The sequence below is a fragment of the Moschus berezovskii genome, chromosome 11, assembly GCF_049115385.1.
Source record: "Moschus berezovskii isolate FMDL1 chromosome 11, NW_MosBer_1.0, whole genome shotgun sequence".
Lineage (NCBI taxonomy): Eukaryota > Metazoa > Chordata > Mammalia > Artiodactyla > Moschidae > Moschus > Moschus berezovskii.
Genome location: NC_142470.1, coordinates 87,141,615 through 87,160,716, shown reverse-complemented (window position 1 = coordinate 87,160,716; position 19,102 = coordinate 87,141,615). Strand labels below are relative to the sequence as shown.

The following is a 19,102-nucleotide window of genomic DNA, read 5'->3' as shown; positions in this document are numbered from 1 at the left end:
ACTCCACAAAGGCACTGAATCAGTTGGGCCTGCATTTTGTGCCCTTCCCACGTCTGAGCAGCTCAGGTGACCAGGTGCTTGGCGAGTGCACTCTCCCCAGGTGGAGTGGTGCGTCTTATCACCTCCCCTGTCCCGGCTGCTTGGTTTCTTGGGTGTGCAGCGGGAGCACCATCTCAGGTGTACTGTGTGTCTCCTCTGGAGAGCTGATCTCTGCCTGCAACCTTCCTGGCGGATGTCAGCCTTCCAGGATCCCAGGAAGACTTGGTTAGCAACTGGGAGCCTGCCTACAGTTTGGTAGGGGATGCTGTCTCTGGGGCCGAGCTTGCCCCTTGCCTTCAGGCTCTGGCTGTGACCCTCCTGCCTCCCTGCCTCTGGCGGGGGATGGGCCCGTCCGCCGCTGGCTAGCTCTCCTCTGGTATCGCTCAGTCCTTTGTTCTGTGAGCAAGCCGGCAGCGCCGTAGGTTAGAGTTTTTGCAGGCGAGTTCTCTCTCTTTCCTCTTTTTTTCCCCCCTCTCTCTTTCTGGCTATCTCACATTAGCTCCCTCAGATTGCCCTCAAGGCATTCAGGCCTGGTCCTAAGCAGTGCAGCCCATGCCTCCCTGTTCAGCCCTCGCTTGCTGGTGGCGGGATGTGAGCGTCTGGGCTATTTCTCCACTGGGAGTTGCAGTTAGGTGCGTAATCTGGGGGTTTTATTTATTTTTCCCTCCCAGTTATGTTGCCCTCTGAGATTCCAAAACTACCCACAGACCCACAGGTGAGAGGGTTTCCTGGTGTTTGGAAACTTCTCCTCTTTTAAGTCTCCCTCCCCAGGACGGGTATCCGTCCCTAATTCTTTTGTCTCTCTTTTTATCTTTTATATTTTGTCCTACCTCCTTTTGAAGACAATGGGCTGCCTTTCTAGGTGCCTGGTGTCCTCTGCCAGCGTTCAGAAGTTGTTTTGTGGTATTTTCTCAGTGTTCAAATGATCTTTTGATGAATTTGTGGGGGAGAAAGTGGTCTCCCTGTCCTATTTCTCCACCGTCTTCTGACTCCACGATGTACATTTTAAAATATTTAAAACATACTGGCTCTCTTATATGTAATGAATTTACCAATTAGACATTTTTGAAAGGAAAAAAATATTTTTTAAACATCTCACTGAATAATGTAGACAGCTCACAAATAAAATAGGGGAAGTAGCTATACTAGGAATCCCAGTGCCCTGTAAATGTTTTTATTTAATAAAGAAAGAAAAAAGACTTTAAGATCTTACTGACATTTCAAAACAATGATGTACTGAATAGCATAGACTCTTGAATGGTTTTCCCTTGTACACAATTCTTTTTGTTGGTTTTTTATACCAGAGACGATATCTTCCCCTGTGTGATCAGTGCTATATTTTATCCTTTTTCATTAGGAAACTCGAATATGGGCCTGTAATTTGCCACAAAATAGGGAAGAAAGAGGCCTCCCTTCCAAACACACATAAACCTTCTGAAAATAATTGAAGGAGGACAAGAGGATAAATTCACTAGATAGAAAAAAAGAAAAGACTAGGTTGTTTGAGGGAGAGTTTAGTTACTGCATAGCCTCTCTTTAGTTGCCCTCCATAAGGTATAATTCCTCTGAAGATCAGCTTTTCCACATCATTAAGCCACTTGCATCTACGCTGTTGCCACTGTTCATGAGCTACACTGAGAGTAAACAGCAGCTGCAGGAATGGGACTTCTTATGGTTTTACCTGCTTTAAGGATAAAATCCTCACTTCCAAAATATTATATTTGCTGAGTATAGCAGGTTTTAGAAAAGGCAGAGGCACCAGAGATCAAATAGCCAACATCCTCTGGATCATGGAGAAAGCAAGAGAGTTCCAGAAAAACATCTATTTCTGCTTCATTGACTATGCCAAAGCCTTTGACTGTGTGGATCACAGTAAACTGTGGAACATTCTGAAAGAGATGGGAATAGCAGACCACCTGACCTGCCTCTTGAGAAACCTGTATGCAGGTCAGGAAGCAACAGTTAGAACTGGACATGGAACAACAGACTGGTTCCAAATAGGAAAAGGAGTACATCAAGGTTGTATATGGTCACCCTGCTTATTTAACTTATATGCAGAGTACATCATGAGGAATGCTGGGCTGGAAGAAGCACCAGCTGGAATCAAGATTGCCGGGAGAAATATCAATAACCTCAGATATGCAGATGACACCACCCTTATGGCATAAAGTGAAGAGGAACTCAAAAGCCTCTTGATGAAAGTGAAAGAGGAGAGTGAAAAGTTTGGCTTGAAGCTCAACATTCAGAAAACGAAGATCATGGCATCTGGTCCCATCACTTCATGGGAAATAGATGGGGAAACAGTGGAAACAGTGTCAGACTTTATATTTTTGGGCTCCAAAATCACTTCAGATGCTGATTGCAGCCATGAAATTAAAAGACGCTTACTCCTTGGAAGGAAAGTTATGACCAACCTAGATAGCATATTAAAAAGCAGAGACATTACTTTGCCAACCAAGGTTCATCTAGTCAAGGCTATGGTTTTTCCCGTGGTCATGTATGGATGTGAGAGTTGGACTGTGAAGAAAGCTGAGTGCCGAAGAATTGATGCTTTTGAACTGTGGTGTTGGAGAAGACTCTTGAGAGTCCCTTGAACTGCAAGGAGATCCAACCAGTTCATTCTAGAGGAGATCAGTCCTGGGTGTTCATTGGAAGGACTGATGCTGAAGCTGAAACTCCAATACTTTGGCCACCTCATGCGACGAGTTGACTCACTGGAAAAGAGTCTGATGCTAGGAGGGATTGGGGGTGGGAGGAGACGGGGACGACAGAGAATGAGATGGCTGGATGGCATCACTGACTCGATGGACATGAGTTTGAGTGTACTCCGGGAGTTGGTGATGGACAGGGAGGCCTGGCGTGCTGTGATTCATGGGGTCGCAAAGAGTCGGACACGACTGAGCGACTGAACTGACTGACTGACTGATCCTTCTTGCAGTTACTCTGGGATGCAGAATTTGCTGGGAGAGTTTAGTTTGCTAGAACATGTGGGTGAAACACACTAACTTAGTACTTTGGGTGTCCAGACAACCAACTGGAGCACAGTGGAAAACTGGTCTTTTAGAGCACTTACTTTGAAAAGCATGTTCCTCACTAACTAAAAATAGACTTTTAGGTGACAAATTATACTTGAGTTATTCCCTATTATTTAATTAGTATGATATAGTGGTTAAGAGGGCAGGCTTTGACCTGACTGCATGGATTTGTATTCTAGCTCTGTCACTAACCAGCTATGTGGCCTTGGACTTTTGTGCCTCAGTTTCATTGGCTGTAAAATAAGGATAATGGTTTATATGTTCATTCAGATTGAGTTAATAGAATTTTTATTATTACTACTGCTACTGTTAGTAAGGATAGTAATACACTGTAGTCTTCAGTACAGCGGATTTAAATTACTTTCTTGAAAAATGCAAAGGTCCCTACGTTACCTGCTTTGCCAATTTAAAATTTGACCTGTCAATTTGCTTTTTCTGTTCTTAGTTTATCTTGGTCCCTTATGAAGTAAGTAACTCTTTGCTTAAATTACGGTTTTCTGTTTTGCCCCAGCTTTCCCCAAAGAACAGCAAATTTATTAATTGGCTAAACAAATCTATGCTGAATGCCTGTTATATACAGGCATTGAACAAGGTACTGAGAATATAAAGATAAAATAGGCTCTCTTGAGGATTTTATTAGGGAGATAAATTAGAAAAGGATTTTGTTGGGGTGGAAACACCTGAAACAGTTGTTTAAACAGAAAGGAGTTTATTTGTCCCAAATAAAATAAATAGAAAGGTAGGTAGTTCAGGTCTGCTGTGGATCTTTTTCTTTCTTTTATCTTTCTGTGTGGCATGTAGCTCTCACGTATATCTCCTCGGTGCAAAATGGCTACTGCACATCCAGGCAGGCTGGAGGAGAAATGATTAAAGGATCAAAAAGGTTTTCTCCTCCTTAGGAGAATTTTCCGTTTTATTTTGGAAGGGACAGCTTTCTTAGTTAAGTCCATGTAAGTCTTACTGACCAGAAGTATTTCTGTGGTCACTTTTACCATCATGGGAAGCTGAAGATTTTTAGCTTTCAAGCCTCATTAGGAGGTTGTGGGAAAGGATTGTTAAATGAACCAACCTACAGTAACTGCCAAAATATAAATGTGAATAACAACAAGCTATAAAATGTTATCAGAGGGCACAGTTGAAAAGGGGGCAAGGTAACAATGAGCTCTTGAAATCACCTGGAGTAGTCTGTATGGAGATACAACTGGAAATCCTGCAACTGGCATTTCCTTGACATTGCTATCCACAGTCCTGGTTCTGGCCTTTAACTGGCCCAACAATTGACTAGACACATTGAGACTGATTCTCACCAAACTCACAAGAGATTAAGGTATAATTTACTCTGCTAATTTATTCATTTATCAGTAGGGACTATTCCAAAGTCAAAAACTCAAATTTCCTATAGGAATCAGGCAGGAAATGTTAAACATATGAATCAGTCAAATGTGTAAAATTGTAAAAGTGGTGGAAACTGGTTGTAAAGAAAAGAGAAAACCTATCTGAAGGCTTTCAAATTAAAAGACAAAATTTAGGGACCTCTCTGGTGGTCCAGTGGTTACGACTGCCAAGTTTCCAGTGCAGAGGGCATGGGTTTAATCCCTGGCCAAGGAAGTAAGATCCCATGTGCCACGTGGCACAGGCAAAGGAGCGGAGAATGTGAGAGAAGGGATATCAACTGGGGATGAGAGGCTTCAGGGGAAACAAGGGTAAGAGTTGACCAGGGAAAGGAAAGGCCACCCCCTCTGAACTCAGTGAGGACAAGATACAGGAGAGGGCCTATCTGAGAACTTGTGTAGATAATGGGCTGGGTTCAGTTTGCTAGAAGTCAGTGATTTGTATCAGCAAATCTGGTAATGAGCCTTTAGTTAGGAGACTAAAGGGAGAGGGGAGAGAAGGGAGGGAAGTGGCCCTGTCTCACTCATGGCTTTAAAGAGGCTAACTTGAGGGGTAAGCTTGAGGCTAGCTACTAGTAGAATTTTATGTATATAAAACAGAGGCCAAAGACTTTCATTCTGCAATATAAACAATAGGCTTAAAATGCAAATGACCCATTGTCACAAATATCTCTTTGGGGCTGAGGTTTAATGAATTCAAATATTTTCCTTCACATTACAATAACAATAATAATTGCTATTTATATTAGTTCTTTGTAGATCTATAGAGGACTTAGAGGTTAGATTAGATTTTGTAGATTAGATGGCAAAATCTTATCTACAAAAGCCACCTTAATATCAATAAGCCAATCATTCAGTGAGTGAAGGTTTCCTAAGGATTACTTGAAATGATGACATTAGAAACAGTACACTTCAAGGATGATGTGGAACTCAAATCCTAAGTTGTGAGGGAAAAAGTGGTTAACTGTTGGTGTTTCCTGTATTGTTTGACAGTCCTCTAACTGAGTTCTTTTAAATCTGCAGATTTGCAGGAACTCAAAATTTACCACCTTGCACCATTTTTCAGAATCACAGTCTGGAAAAATTCTGGACCATTCCAGAAGCCAACTAAGTACATGACCACAGATTTGTGATGGAAGCAAGTCCCTTGCACTTTTCCATGTGGGCATTAATTCAGTCCTATCCTGGGTTTTCTTTCCAGCTTCTGTACTCCCTCAGTTCAGTTCAGTCACTCAGTCGTGTCCGACTCTTTGCGACCCCATGAACCACTGCATGCCAGGCCTCCCTGTCCATCACCAACTCCCGGAGTTCACTCAAACTCATGTCCATTGTGTTGGTGATGCCATCCAACCACCTCATCCTCTGTCGTCCCCGTCTCCTCCTGCCCTCAATCTTTCCCAGCATCAGGGTCTTTTCCAATGAGTCACCTCTTCCCATCAGGTAGCCAAAGTTTCAGCTTCAACATCAGTCCCCCCAATGAACACCCAGGACTGATCTCCTTTAGGATGGACTGGTTGGATCTCCTTGCAGTCCAAGGGACTCTCAAGAGTCTTCTCCAACACCACAGTTCAAAAGAATCAATTCTTCAGTGCTCAGCTTTCTTTATAGTCCAACTCACATCCATACATGACTACTGGAAAAACCGTAGCCTTGACTAGACAGAACTTTGTTGGCAAAGTAATGTCTCTGCTTTTTAATATGCTGTCTAGGTTGGTCATATCTTTCCTTCCAAGGAGCAAGTGTCTTAATTTCATGGCTGCAGTCACCATCTGCAGTGATTTTGGAGCCCCCCAAAATAAAAGCAGCCACGGTTTCCGCTGTTTCCCCATCTATTTGCCATGGAGTGATGGGACCGGATGCCATGATCTTAGTTTTCTGAATGTTGAGCTTTAAGCCAACTCTCCTCTTTCACTTTCATCAAGAGGCTCTTTAGTTCTTCTTCACTTTCTGCCATAAGGGTGGTGTCATCTGCATATCTGAGGTTATTGATATTTCTCCCGGCAATCTTGATTCCAGCTGGTGCTTCTTCCAGCCCAGCATTTCTCATGATGTACTCTGCATATAAGTTAAATAAGCAGGGTGACGATATACAGCCTTGACGTACTCCTTTTCCTATTTGGAACTAGTCTGTTGTTCCGTGTCCAGTTTTAACTGTTGCTTCCTGACCTGCATACAGGTTTCTCAAGAGGCAGGTCAGGTGGTTTGGTATTCCCATTTCGAAAATTTTCCCACAGTTTATTGTGATCCACACAGTCAAAGGCTTTGGCATCAGGACTGTAGCAAAGACACATCTCAAGAGTAGGCATCTTAACTGCCTTACCACAGGGCAAACAAGAAACACATTGGTTCTGTATCTCTTCCCCAAGGCAACGTCACCTCACACTTCTAGAGCTTTAGGATTTACATGAAGGACTGACTCATGGCAAAATTGGAATTCCATTTCTACTCCAGAGGAGGAGGTGGCACAAGTCTTTCTTCTTAAAATTTTTATTTTAAAATGTCCATCAGTGATGGCCGTGAGCGGGGGGACCCTAGCGAAGAGAGAAGCTTATTGTTATTACAGAAAAAAAATCTTATCCCCTGCCCACACCCTGCACCCTGGTTTTATCATCCCGGGTCTCCGGACTCTGACTTCCAGGTGTGACAAGGCCACGGACTACAAAACAGAGAATTCTGGGGGAAGGAAGTGACGACATGGAGCAAAGCACGCTGGGCTCGGGCGGGTTCAGCGCTAGCGGTTCCTTCCTCCCAGCGTGGTTGCAGACAGTCGGGTGTTGCTAGGAGTTTTAACTGGTATTTTTCTCATTTGTGAGGATTATACGTTAAATATTACCTGGTTGAGTACAGTTCTGAGTGTCATGCGGCTGTGGGTCTCGGCTGCTGTCGCTTCGTTTACGCATCTCTGAGCAGATTTTAAGTTGAAATTGTTACAGATCCGGGGGCCTCTCACTGGCGCTATCCAGCGAAAACCGAGAGGGACTGAGAGGGACTGGGTGGATATCAGAGTTTTCTTTTTTCAGTTTTGGTTAATAGTGGTGTGGAGTGAGCTCCTTGAATGGAAGGAGAGCTGAGTTAAAGGGTTTGAGCATCTGCGGACTTGAGGTCGAAGCCAGCGTCAAGGCGGTCTGGAACTGAGATTGGGAGGTGAGCTACAAGTGTGCCAGATGAATTACTCCCGACGCGTCCCCGCGGCAACTCGTGGTCCCGTGGGTTTCAGACTGAAGAGTAAAATTTAACTTTTTCTGATATCGGACGTGATGCAAATCGCTGGTGTGCTCTACCTCTAGAATGGAGATTTGGGGTAAGACATTTCCTTGGGGGGAACATACATATTAATCCTAACTGGTGGTTGTTTTAGATCTAGCCAGCTGGCAGCCATGAATGAATGGATGAAGAAAGGCCCCTTAGAATGGCAAGATTACACTTACAAAGCCGTCAGCGTAACAGCCAGTGACAAGGAGTATAAAGGATGGGTTTTAACCACAGACCCAGTCTCTGCCAAGTGAGTACGAGTCCTGCTTCCGTGAAATCACCCCTTTGCACTGCCCATATGTTCTATCCATACTAAAGAAAAGTGAAGTCACTCAGTCATGTCACTCTTTGGGGCCTACGAGGCTCCTCAGTCAATGGACTTCTCCAGGCAAGAGTACTGGAGTGGGTTGCCATTTCCTTCTCCACGGGATCTTCTCGACCCAGGGATCGAACCCAGGTCTCCCTCATTGCAGGCAGACGCTTTACCGTCTGAGCCACCAATGAAGCCCTATCCATTACTAAGAAAGCAGATAAATAAATGAAAGGCTGATTATTCTCATATAAGTACTTAATTTCCTTTGAACCTAAATACTGTCAAACTATAGATTTCTGTCAGACCAGCCGAGTTTGTAGAAATGGGACACTCCTTCTAATCACATTTTATTGGAGAATTTCAAATATACACAATTGTGAAGAGAGTAATAAACATCTTATTCCACCTTCCAAATATTTTAAAGCCTATTACTGGCTAAATTTTGTTCATAAATCCTTAAATATATCTCTTAGCAGATTAGGACTCTTTAATAAATGTAACCACATACCATTATAACCACCTAACAAAAGTAATAGTAACTTTAATATTAGCTAATTCCTAGTTTGAGTTCAGGTTTTCCTGATTGTTTCCAAAGTATCTTTTTAATGTTGGCCTATCAACTTGTTGATATGTCTCTTAAGAATCTTAATATGTAACTCTACTTTCTTTTTGGTTTTCCATGTTATTTTTTGATGAAGAAATGGAGTCATTTGTCTTCGAATTGAACACACTCAGTTTAGTTCATTGCATTATCATGGTGTAGTTTAACATGTTCTTTTATCGTTTGTATTTCTTATAAACTGATATTCATATCTAGAGATTTGATTAGGATCAGAATTATTTTTTGCAAGGCTACTTTAAAGGTAGTGATACACTCACTTTATTTTGGGATGATTTTAGATTTACAGAAAAATTGCAAGGAAAATACAGAGAGTACCTGTGTATCTAACTTCCCCTGATATTAACAGTTTACACAACCATCAAACATTTGTCAGAACTAAAAATTTTCACTAAGTAAAACTATAATCATTTGGATTTTACCAGTTTTTCTACTGATGGCCTTTTTATGGATTCCAAGCCAAGGATTTTCTGTTCTAGAATTCAGTCCAAGGTCCCACATTACATTTAATCACTCTGTCTGCTTAGTCTCCTCTGATATGTGACAGTTTCTCAGTCCTTTTTTAATTTACGTGTTTTTCCTGACCCTGACACTTTTAAAGAGTTTTGGTGAGGTAATTAATAGAATATCTCTCAATTTGGGTTTGTATGATGTTTTCTCATAGACTAGGATTATAGGTTTTTGGGGACAGTACCACAGAAATGAAATTCTATCATGTCACATTGCATCCTATCATATGATACATATTGTATTTTAGTTAGGATTTTTGCATTTGTATTGATAAGTGAGATTAGCTTATAATTTTATTTTTTAATCCTGTCCTCTGCTTTGGTATCATGGTTATATTAGCCTCGTTAAATGAATTATGGCATAATCTCCCTTTTATAGTCCTTAGGAGAATTGGATTGGTTGGATTGGAAATGTTTGATTCTTGAACATTTTATAGAATTTTGTGGTAAAATTGTCTGGGCCTTTCCCCCTCTCAACCCCTGCCAGCCCCACCGCCCCCATCTCCACCCCTGCCATGGGAAGATTTTAAACTGGTTATTTCAGGTTTTTTTCTTTAAAGGTTATAGGACTATTTACATTCTCTCTCTCTCTTTTTGAGTCAGTAGTAGAAATTCATATTTTCTAGGAAGTTTTCTAAGTGTCAAAATTACTGGTTTAAATGTGTTTTTAATATTTTATACTCTTAATTTTTGCTGCCTTATTCCTAATATTATTTATGTGTGCTTTCTTTCTCTTTTTATTAATCTTGCCTGAGTTTTGTGAAATTTATATACCCTTTTCAAATATCCAGCTTTTGGTTTTGATGATCCTCTTACTGACTTGACTCTTTTGTTTTCTGTTTCATTAATTTTGTGCTGTATTTTCTTTGGTCTGCTCTGAAGGGGAATTCAGTTGTTTCCTAACTCTAAAAGTAAATCTGTACCCTCTCTTCTTTCCTAATACATATTAAAACATTCAAAACTTTTAAAGTAATGCTTTAACTACATCCCACAATGATTAGCTGGAAAAAAGGTTTAGATGTTTAGGACCGTCAGAGAATTCACATTGAACAAGTGAAAACATTTGGTGGTGAGAATATTAATTTAAAACAGAGAGAACATTCCCTGTTGTTCTAGTGACCTGTTGTGGTTGATGCTCTCATTTCATTGCTTCCCTAGTTTTATGGGGCTTTAGGTTTTTCTTTTGCAACTGTGCTCTGAACTTATTTTTCCTCCAAAGTATTGTCCTCGTGAACTTCCTTGAAGATGGCAGCATGTCTGTGACTGGAATTATGGGACATGCTGTACAGACTGTTGAAATTGTGAGTGAAGGGGACCATAGCGTGAGAGAGAAGCTGATACATTTGTTCACGTCTGGAGACTGCAAAGCATACAGCCCTGAGGATCTGGAAAAGAGGAAGAACAGCCTGAAGAAATGGTTGGAGAAGAATCACATCCCCATCACCGAACAGAGAGATTCGCGAAAGACTCTTTGTGTGGCTGGCGTCTTGACTATAGACCCACCGTATGGTCCAGAAAATTGCAACAGTTCTAATGAGATTATTTTGTCCCGTGTTCAGCATCTTATTCAAGGACATCTTGAAGCTTCCCAGTGAGAGGCTAAGAACTATGGATGCACTGATTGAAATACGATTTCATGTTTTTGAAAGTTCTTTGTTGTTTTAGGTAAAAATCAAAGATGGGGATTATCGGTACTAATAAGTGAACTGGGCAAGGATGACATCTCAAACAAAATTAACTTGGGGACAACAGAATTACAGGAATCTCTTTTGATGGGAATACACCTCCATTTCTATTAGGCAAGAAATGTATTTGGAAAAGATGCAACATGTTAGATTCGATATAAAATGCTAAGGTAAAATCACAGTCTTGTTAACACTGCTTATTCTAACTAGATGTGTCTTTTTATTGAGTTATAGTTAACATACTGTACAATTCACTAGCTTTCCTTGCACAGTTCAGTGACTTTTGATGTATTTACAGTGTTGTGCAACTGTCACCGCAGGCATAGAGGTGTTTTTTTTTTTGGTAGTTGCATGACGTGTGGGATCTTAATTCCTCAACCAGGAATTGAACTCTCACCCCCTGCATTGGAAGTGTGGAATCTTAACCACTGGACCACTAGGGAAGTCCCTAGATGTGTCTTTTTTTTAAATATTAAAAAAATTTTTTTAGTGTAATGATGAAACAGCTTTTGAATCAGAATATATGCCATTTTGGTTGAAACTTGAAAGTTTTGGTAAAATCTTAACACATAAGCCTTATAACTCTCAAAGCCTTAAAAGTGAACACTGGCTAATATATCTGAGGAAAAAGGTAAGTGTGACAAGTATTCTGGCTGCTGAGGGGCTTGTAAGGGACTAGTCTCAGCTGCCTGTTTCCCTGGTAATGATGAGGCAGCTGACATCAATTCTTGAATAAATGGTAGCCTCCTCCCTGCCAGGTAGGTGAGGGCTGCCACCAGGTTATGCCCACTATCCACACACGCTGGAGGTGTTGCTCTCAGACCTTGCTTTGGACATGTAAGATCCCGGTGTCCAATAAGCTGTTAATGTCTTTGTTGCTGGTCATCCACAAGGCTTGTAGCCCAACAATTCACAAAACAGCCAGGAGGCTAAGGGTACTCCTGTGACCACTGTAATGTAAGGGCGGGGAATGAAAAGTCAGGGGTCGGGAGGAATCTCAGGGTAGCCATCCACTAGTGTGTGGAGCCCTGTGGCAGTTGACTACCCATGAAAGATGGTTTCTGTCTTTTATTGCATTGATGATATCCTGTTAAACTCAATCTCTTACCAGTTTATATAGCAGCCCCATGCCCGTGGCTCATCTGACTGACTGCCAGGGGATGGCTGGTGAACATTGACACATCACAAGGATCTGAACTACCTACAAAGGACAAGCACACCCCTAACCCAACCCCCTGAACAATTACAAGCTTTAGGGATATTAACTTAGGACATGAATTGGAATTGGACATGGCCAGTTACTTGGAAGAGTTTGGTTTAGGTCTGTGCAATGGCAAAATAATCGGAGTACCCTTGAGCTTCTGTTCCCAGCTATGGAAAGGGACAGAGCAGTGATGCAGTGTGCTTTAACAGCAATTATATGTAGTCTACAAAGTATTATAACAGGTGAGAGGCATTATAAAAGGCCTACTCAAGTTGTTGAGCAGTTCAAAAACCACTAGTTAGGATCTAGAACACCTGTGCATGACATACAGCACCCCTGTGGACATAATAGTGGCCAAGAAATCCACTTCACTGGCCATAAAGTTAAGATATGAGCCAGTGAAAATGACACACTGGCATTTCTACCCACCCTGTGACCCCACTGCTGCCAGGTTAGTTGAAAGGATGAGTGGATTACTTCAACAACCAAGATAGGAAATTTCTCTACCTGCGGGCCCAGGAGGCTAACTCCAGCCTAGGAACTATAACTGAACATCCCAGGAACAACTGTCCCAGTGCTTATGCCACGTTAACCCAGAAGCAACTAGTCCACACCATCCGAGTTCAACTGTTTACCCCCAAAGGGACCGTTGTCGACTACCGGTCAGGACAATAACTCACTTTTGCGCTTGCCACAATTTCTGCCTTCGGGAATATATTATAAAAGAAATGGCTCTGGAATTGGCAGGTAAGTCCCCTGTGGTTTGGGTAAGTCCCCTGTGAGGAATAGGGTTAGAAAGGGACAGATATCACCTGTCTTATACCTGCCCCACCTGAGACCACTAAGGTCTCAGGCCCTTACTGGAGGAAGGCACCATTTATTATATTAACCTTATAATCTGTTATGCCACCTTGCCTGTATTTGGCACAGTCTGTGAGGACTGAGGGTAGCTGGATGGGATGAGGGTATATTTGGCTAATGGTCGTGATCTCCCCTGTATCGTGCCTGTTAAACATTTTGCATTTCACCCGTCTGAGCAGAAGGAGCTGCTCACAGATTGGGAGGTATCAGTGCCCTCTTTGCAGGGTCTACAGCAAGATGTCCTCCTTGGGACTTCCATGAAAAATGGACCCAGTAAGTGCCTGGCTCCAAATTTACCCACGTTTTACACTTTTGATACTCTTCAGCTGCTGTTGTCTGTATTGCACTTGTTTTATTGGGTGGTGGTGCACCTCTACATATCTGAACCCAGGAATATCACATAAAAGGGGCAGACTTAAGGGGGTAAGGGTTGTGGAGTATATGGTCAGGTCACTCAAGACGGCTGCTCTTTTGCTCTCTCTACATCCTCTGCTTGATGAGTCCCTGCTGTGCCTACACTGTGTTGAAACAAATGTGCTCGCCCTTGCCCCAGCCAGTGAGTGTTCTAACCCTTGGGCCAGAATGGCTCCACCTGCTAGTTTATTAAAGGGAAACATCTGCCCTCATGATGGTTGTTAACCTGAGGGGCTGTAAGGGATGGGTCTCAGCTGCTGGTTTCCCTGGTAACTGAGCCAATGTGATGTCAATTCCCCCTGTAAAAGGTAGTCTCCAACCACCTGTTAAAAGGTAGTCTTGCCCCCTTCCCCCCACCCTAAGCGAAGACTGCTGCCACCACTGTGTCCTGCTCGCCACTTTGTCTGCCACATGTGATGGGTTGTTGCTCCAGGACTTTTCTTCAGGTGTGTAAGCTCTCCCATCTATTAAACCACTGATAGCTGTGTCACTGTTTCCGGACTCCTTTGGACTGACTCGGCAACTACAAGGCTTGCATGCCTGTAGATGCAGCCCAACTAGGACTTTTCAGGGGAATGTCTACAGTGACCCCAGGGTTCCTGCATCAGGTTAGAACCCGAGGATGGGTTAGCACACTTCAGGCCTGCTGCCTCTATTAAAGTTTTATTGGAACACAGCCATACCCACTGCTTTGTGTATTGTCTGTGGCTGTTGTTGAACCACAGTGGCAGAGTTAACTGTTAACAGAAATGATATGGATTGTATTTACAGAAAAATATGGCTGTTTACAGAAAAGCTTGCCCTAGGAGAGCCTTGAACTAGCATGGTCTGCCAGGGGTCAAGGAGGGCTTATGTCTCATCCATACAAAAGGAATCTTGTGCCTTTTGGAAGAAGTACTTTAAAATATTTGTGTTTTAGGGGGTCTTTGAAAGCACTTTGATAACATAACTAAGTTACTTTCCTGCTTGGTTGTCTAATATTAACAGGTTTAACCAAGTGCTTTTTGGACTTTTGCAAGCATCAGAATCAGCTGGAGGGCTTGCTAACACATTTGGGAGTAGGGCCCAGCAGATTCTGACTTAGTAGGGGGCCAGGAGCTTGCATTTTTAACAAACTCCCAGATAATGGTAGCTACCTGTCCCAGATCAGATTACCCTTGCAAAAGCAGTTTAGAAGCCTGGGGGAACAGAAGAGCCTTCCCTCACAACTGTAGAGTTCCAGAATCCTAAAAGTGAAATTTATCACTTTACCCTTCAAACCTTTACCCTTCAAACCCTCAGATGTCTGTGGACATTGGATAGGGGAAGGGGAATAAGAACAAATTAAAAGGAAAGGATTCTGACAAAATGAGGAAGGTCCTGAAAAAAGACATGTAGGATATTATCCACAGTGTTTGTCAGGAGTGAACCTTGGCCCAGGGACAGGTGCGCTGGTGTTGGTAGACTTATTTGCTGTCAGACTAATGAGCAGGGGACAGACTTCCTTGACAGCTGAGTCCTCTGATTTGTTTGAAAATTTGCCTTGTGAGCCAAACCTGAGGATATGTGATTTGGCCCTGCCATGGAAATCTCCCTGCTTAGGGAGTTGGGCCAGCCAGTTCCTCAGCTCAAATTCCCCCTGAGAGTTTACCCTACCTGTTTCTCATCCCTCTCCTGGTTCCAGATTCCCGGAGGGAGATCCTCCCCAAAGCTGGCTCCAGGGCAGTCTTTGAACCCAACTGGTGTCAAGAATATTTTTCAGAACAAAAGGTTTTCAGGACTTTGAGTATCTTTTAGTCTTGGAGCAAATTTTCCAACCTCTGCCCTGTATCTTGTTATCCATTGTTCACTTGATTTCCTAAATCTCTCCTCCTAAATGTTACAGCTGAAATACACCCCACATGAACTGTTTTCAATAAAATTAATGAAATTTAAAACATTCACAATTGTTTTGAGAACTAGAATTTTTATGATGCCTCTTGGAGTAGATTGTAGAATGCTAGAGTCAAAGCTAAGGATTACTATAAATTTTGGGAGAAGTCAGCAGTGAAGGGCTGTAATTACACATACTTAATTGCATTCACTGCCAAATACAATTGGTTTAAAAAAAAACTACTTTGATGAAGGAATAACATACAAAAAAAAACCTACATATTTAGTGTATACAGCTTGATGAGTTGAATATAAAACCATGAAACCATCACCACAGTCTATGCCATAAACACATCTATCACCTCCAGCTTTTCCTGCCTTCATTATTATACCACTGGTTTTCATTTTTCAGACATTAAAGGATTTCTTTATTAAAAATTATACCGTTATCTCCTTGCAGTCCAAGGGACCCTCAAGAGTCTTCTCCAGCTGTGATTCATGGAGTCGCAGAGTCGGACATGACTGAGCGACTGAACTGATACCATTTCAGACATTCTTTTTTACTTTTGCATACAATGTATATATTTTTTGTTTCTGTAGTTTTCATGATTTGAAGACAACATTGTACTGTGTTGATGGACTAAAACTTATTAAACATTTTCTTTTGACATTTGTTCTTTTTGCTATCATAGTTTATGGTGCAAAGAATGTCTTCATATGTCTTCACTGCTGTTATCAAAACTAGTGCTTAGAGGGAACTTCCTGGTGGTCCAGTGCTTCTCTACTGGTCTGTGCTTCCAGTGCAGGGGGCACAGGTTCGATCCCTGGTTGGGGAAATAGATCCCATGTGCCATAACTAAGACCGAGGCAGCCAAATGCTAAAAAAAACAAACCTCCAAAACTAGTGCTTAGAAATGAAAGTACAATACTCTTTAAATAGTTTGTGCTACTTGACATCAACAAGAATAGTATGTATACAAATTTCATTACACCCTTAGAAAGTATTAGTATTTTATTTAATTTCTATGACTGAACCTAAGATGGTGTTTTACAGTTGCTTTGTGTTTATTAACATTTCTCCATGTGTTTCCAGTATGGGTACTCTTTGAATCATCTTAATTTTTTTAAAAAAATCTTCATTTTCAAAAAGTTATTGCCCCCATGTTCTTAACTATTTCTTTGTGTTTATTTTTACTCACATGGCTATATATTAATATGTTAATAAGCAACTGTTAATTGTACATGAATTGCTTCTAACTTATTGACATAATTTTAGAGTTAGAGAAAATATGCAAGAACAGGACAAAGAACTATCCTATATCCTTTATCCAGCAAATGTTAACATCTTACCACATTTGCATTTTCTCTGCATGTGTGTTCATGTTTCTTCCTGTTTGAGAATAAACTGTGGGTACAATGGAAATGTGAGAACATTTTCTTAACCATGGTACAGTTATCAAAACTAATATTCATACAGTAGTATAATACAGAAATTATCTAGATTTTGCCTATTGCTCAATGTTCACTGTATCAAAAAAAGACTTTTTATTTGGATCATGACCCTTTAGTTTCCTTTACTCTGGAATAATTCCTCAATCTTTCTTTGACTTTCATGACATTGACATCTTTGAATATTGGCCAGTTATTTTGTGCAATATCCCTCAGTTTGGGTTTGTCTCTTTCCCAGTGATCCATATCAGTGTGCATTTTTGGGAAGGGAAGACCCTGGAGATGATAGTGTATTCTTCTCAGTGCATCAGGAGGCATACTGTGCTGATTTGGCCCATGTTTGTGATGTTAACTGAGATTACTTGGTTAAGGTGGTGTCTGTCAGATTTTTCCACTGTAAAATCACTTTTTCTCTTTTGTAATCAAAGGCATCTTCATACATATTTATAAAAGCTTCATTGAGATATTAACATATAAAATTCATCCACCTCAAGGCATGATTCAGTGATTCTATTTTGGTGTTACAGACTTGTGCAGCCATCACCACAATCTAATTTTTTAAACATTTCCATTGTCGCTACAAGACCCTCTGATTCCCATTTGCACCCTCCACCGCAGGCAATCACTAATCTACTTTCTGTATCTATAGATTTGATTTTAGGGGGTATATTTCCTTTATTTAATCATACAACATATAGTCTGTGTCCAACTGGCTCCATTTCAATTTACTCTGGTTAGAGAACTAGATCCTGCATGCCACAACTAAGACGTGGGGTAACCAAATAAAACATCTTTTAAAAATAACTTTACTCACGTGTATAATATTTAAGACTACATCTATTGTGTTGATGAACCACAACTTATTAAAATATTCCCCTAAATCTTGAATTTGATCTCCATGTTGTAGCATATATCAGTGGCTTCTTTTTATTACTGAATAATATTCCATTGTGAATATACTTACATTTCGCTTATTGGATACTTGGATTGTTTCCAGTTTGGGGCAATTATGAATAATGTTGCTGTGAACATTTGTGGCAAGTCTTTGTGTGGGCATATATTTTCATATTTCTTGGGTGAAATACCTAGGAGTGGAGTTGCAGGTTACATGACAACTAACATTTTAGGAAACCGTCACACTATTTTCCAATGTGGCTGCACCATTTTACATTCCATAGTACCTGATTAAAATAAATTGGTTATATTGAAATTATGAGTATAAACGTGAGAGGAATTTCTTAACTCCAGTATGGGTTCCAGTATGGGTTTCAAATTAGCCATGTAGCACATGTTAGTTATAAAGTGGACAATTGGCCTTGTTAACTAATCAGATTGCATGCTTCGATTAATCCAGTCTTAGCCATGCTTACTGTAGAAAAGGATGGTATAAAGATTTATGGGCTAGAAATAATGGAGACAGCTGGAATTTAAATGGGAAAGAGCACAGGTGAATTTCAGAGACAGAAGAGTGGCATTAAGAGAAATGTCTATAATTACAAGTTGTTTTATGCTGGGTCTATAATTAGTGGATTAGTTCCCTCACATGGGTAGTCCCTTGGTGCCCATGGTATAGCACAGCCTCTGACTGTAAAGACATCTGTCTTTTAAAGTAAACAACATGTTTTTCACATTCAGTCTGGTCATCTTACTAATAATAATCAAGTCCTAAGACAAAACTGATTTTTTTTTCTGGTTCAAACTATGGGAGGTGGATTACTGAACACAGAATTATAGTTCTGGTTAGGCTTCAAGTTAGATTTCAACATTTTACAATCATACACCTGCAGTGCTGTATACTCCCATCCCCCCTTTTATTAACCAAATCTGTGTTTTAGCTTATTGGCCAAAGTCTACTAGATTGGACTCTGTTCAAATAATAGAAAGATAAATGGCAAGCCACTCCAGTACTCTTGCCTAGAAAATCACATGGACAGAGGAGCCTGGTAGGCTGCAGTCCATGGGGTCGCTACTAGTCGGACACAACTGAGCGACTTCACTTTCACTTTTCACTTTCACACATTGGAGAAGGAAATGGCAACCCACTCCAGTGTTCTTGCCTGGAGAATCCCAGGGACGGCGGAGCCTGGTCGGCTGCCATCTATGGAGTCGCACAGAGTCGGACACAACTGAAGCGACTTAGCAGCAGCAGCAAGGGTGCATGTGTTTGTGTTTTAAACACCTTAATATGGACCTAAGTATGAAAACTTAACTTTTGCAGTGGAAAGTGTTAGCAGTGTTAGTATCACATACAATTATATTAACTATAACATTTTCAAAAAGCATGTCTTGATTTTTCACATTTTCAAAATAAATGACTTAAAAATTTTATGATAGAACATCTTTTTAAAGGAAAAGTATCCCTACCTATCTGTGCATGACTTTGCTATTCTCACATACATTTACCGCAATTTCTCAAGTACTGTGTATTTTTAATAAAATGCTATACTCTTAAGCTCCTAGTCACAGTGCATGTTTATTAG

The 19,102-nt window shown here is 41.1% G+C and overlaps 1 protein-coding gene across 2 annotated transcripts; it reads left to right on the top strand.

Annotated features, from left to right (window-relative positions):
* The first annotated feature begins 7,189 nt into the window (after window positions 1–7,189).
* GEMIN6 (gem nuclear organelle associated protein 6) lies at window positions 7,190–16,596 on the top strand. 2 transcript variants are annotated; one of them, XM_055399326.2, is made up of 3 exons: window positions 7,190–7,609; window positions 7,824–7,967; window positions 10,378–16,596. In XM_055399326.2, exons 2-3 carry the CDS (start codon window positions 7,843–7,845, stop codon window positions 10,751–10,753), a joined length of 501 nt encoding a protein of 166 aa, XP_055255301.1. In that variant the 5' UTR covers window positions 7,190–7,609; window positions 7,824–7,842; the 3' UTR covers window positions 10,754–16,596. The 2 variants fall into 2 exon arrangements, with proteins under 2 accessions (XP_055255301.1, XP_088697656.1); XM_088841530.1 differs by having other exon boundaries at window positions 10,333–16,596.
* The last annotated feature ends 2,506 nt before the right edge of the window (window positions 16,597–19,102 follow it).

Bases quoted from the DNA above. Each gene is read 5' to 3' on its own strand.
- GEMIN6 (XM_088841530.1), top strand. From the start codon at position 7,843: ATGAATGAATGGATGAAGAAAGGCCCCTTAGAATGGCAAGATTACACT. The intron at 7,968-10,332 runs GTGAGTACGAGT...ATGGGGCTTTAG, and splicing joins ACAGACCCAGTCTCTGCCAA to GTTTTTCTTTTGCAACTGTG.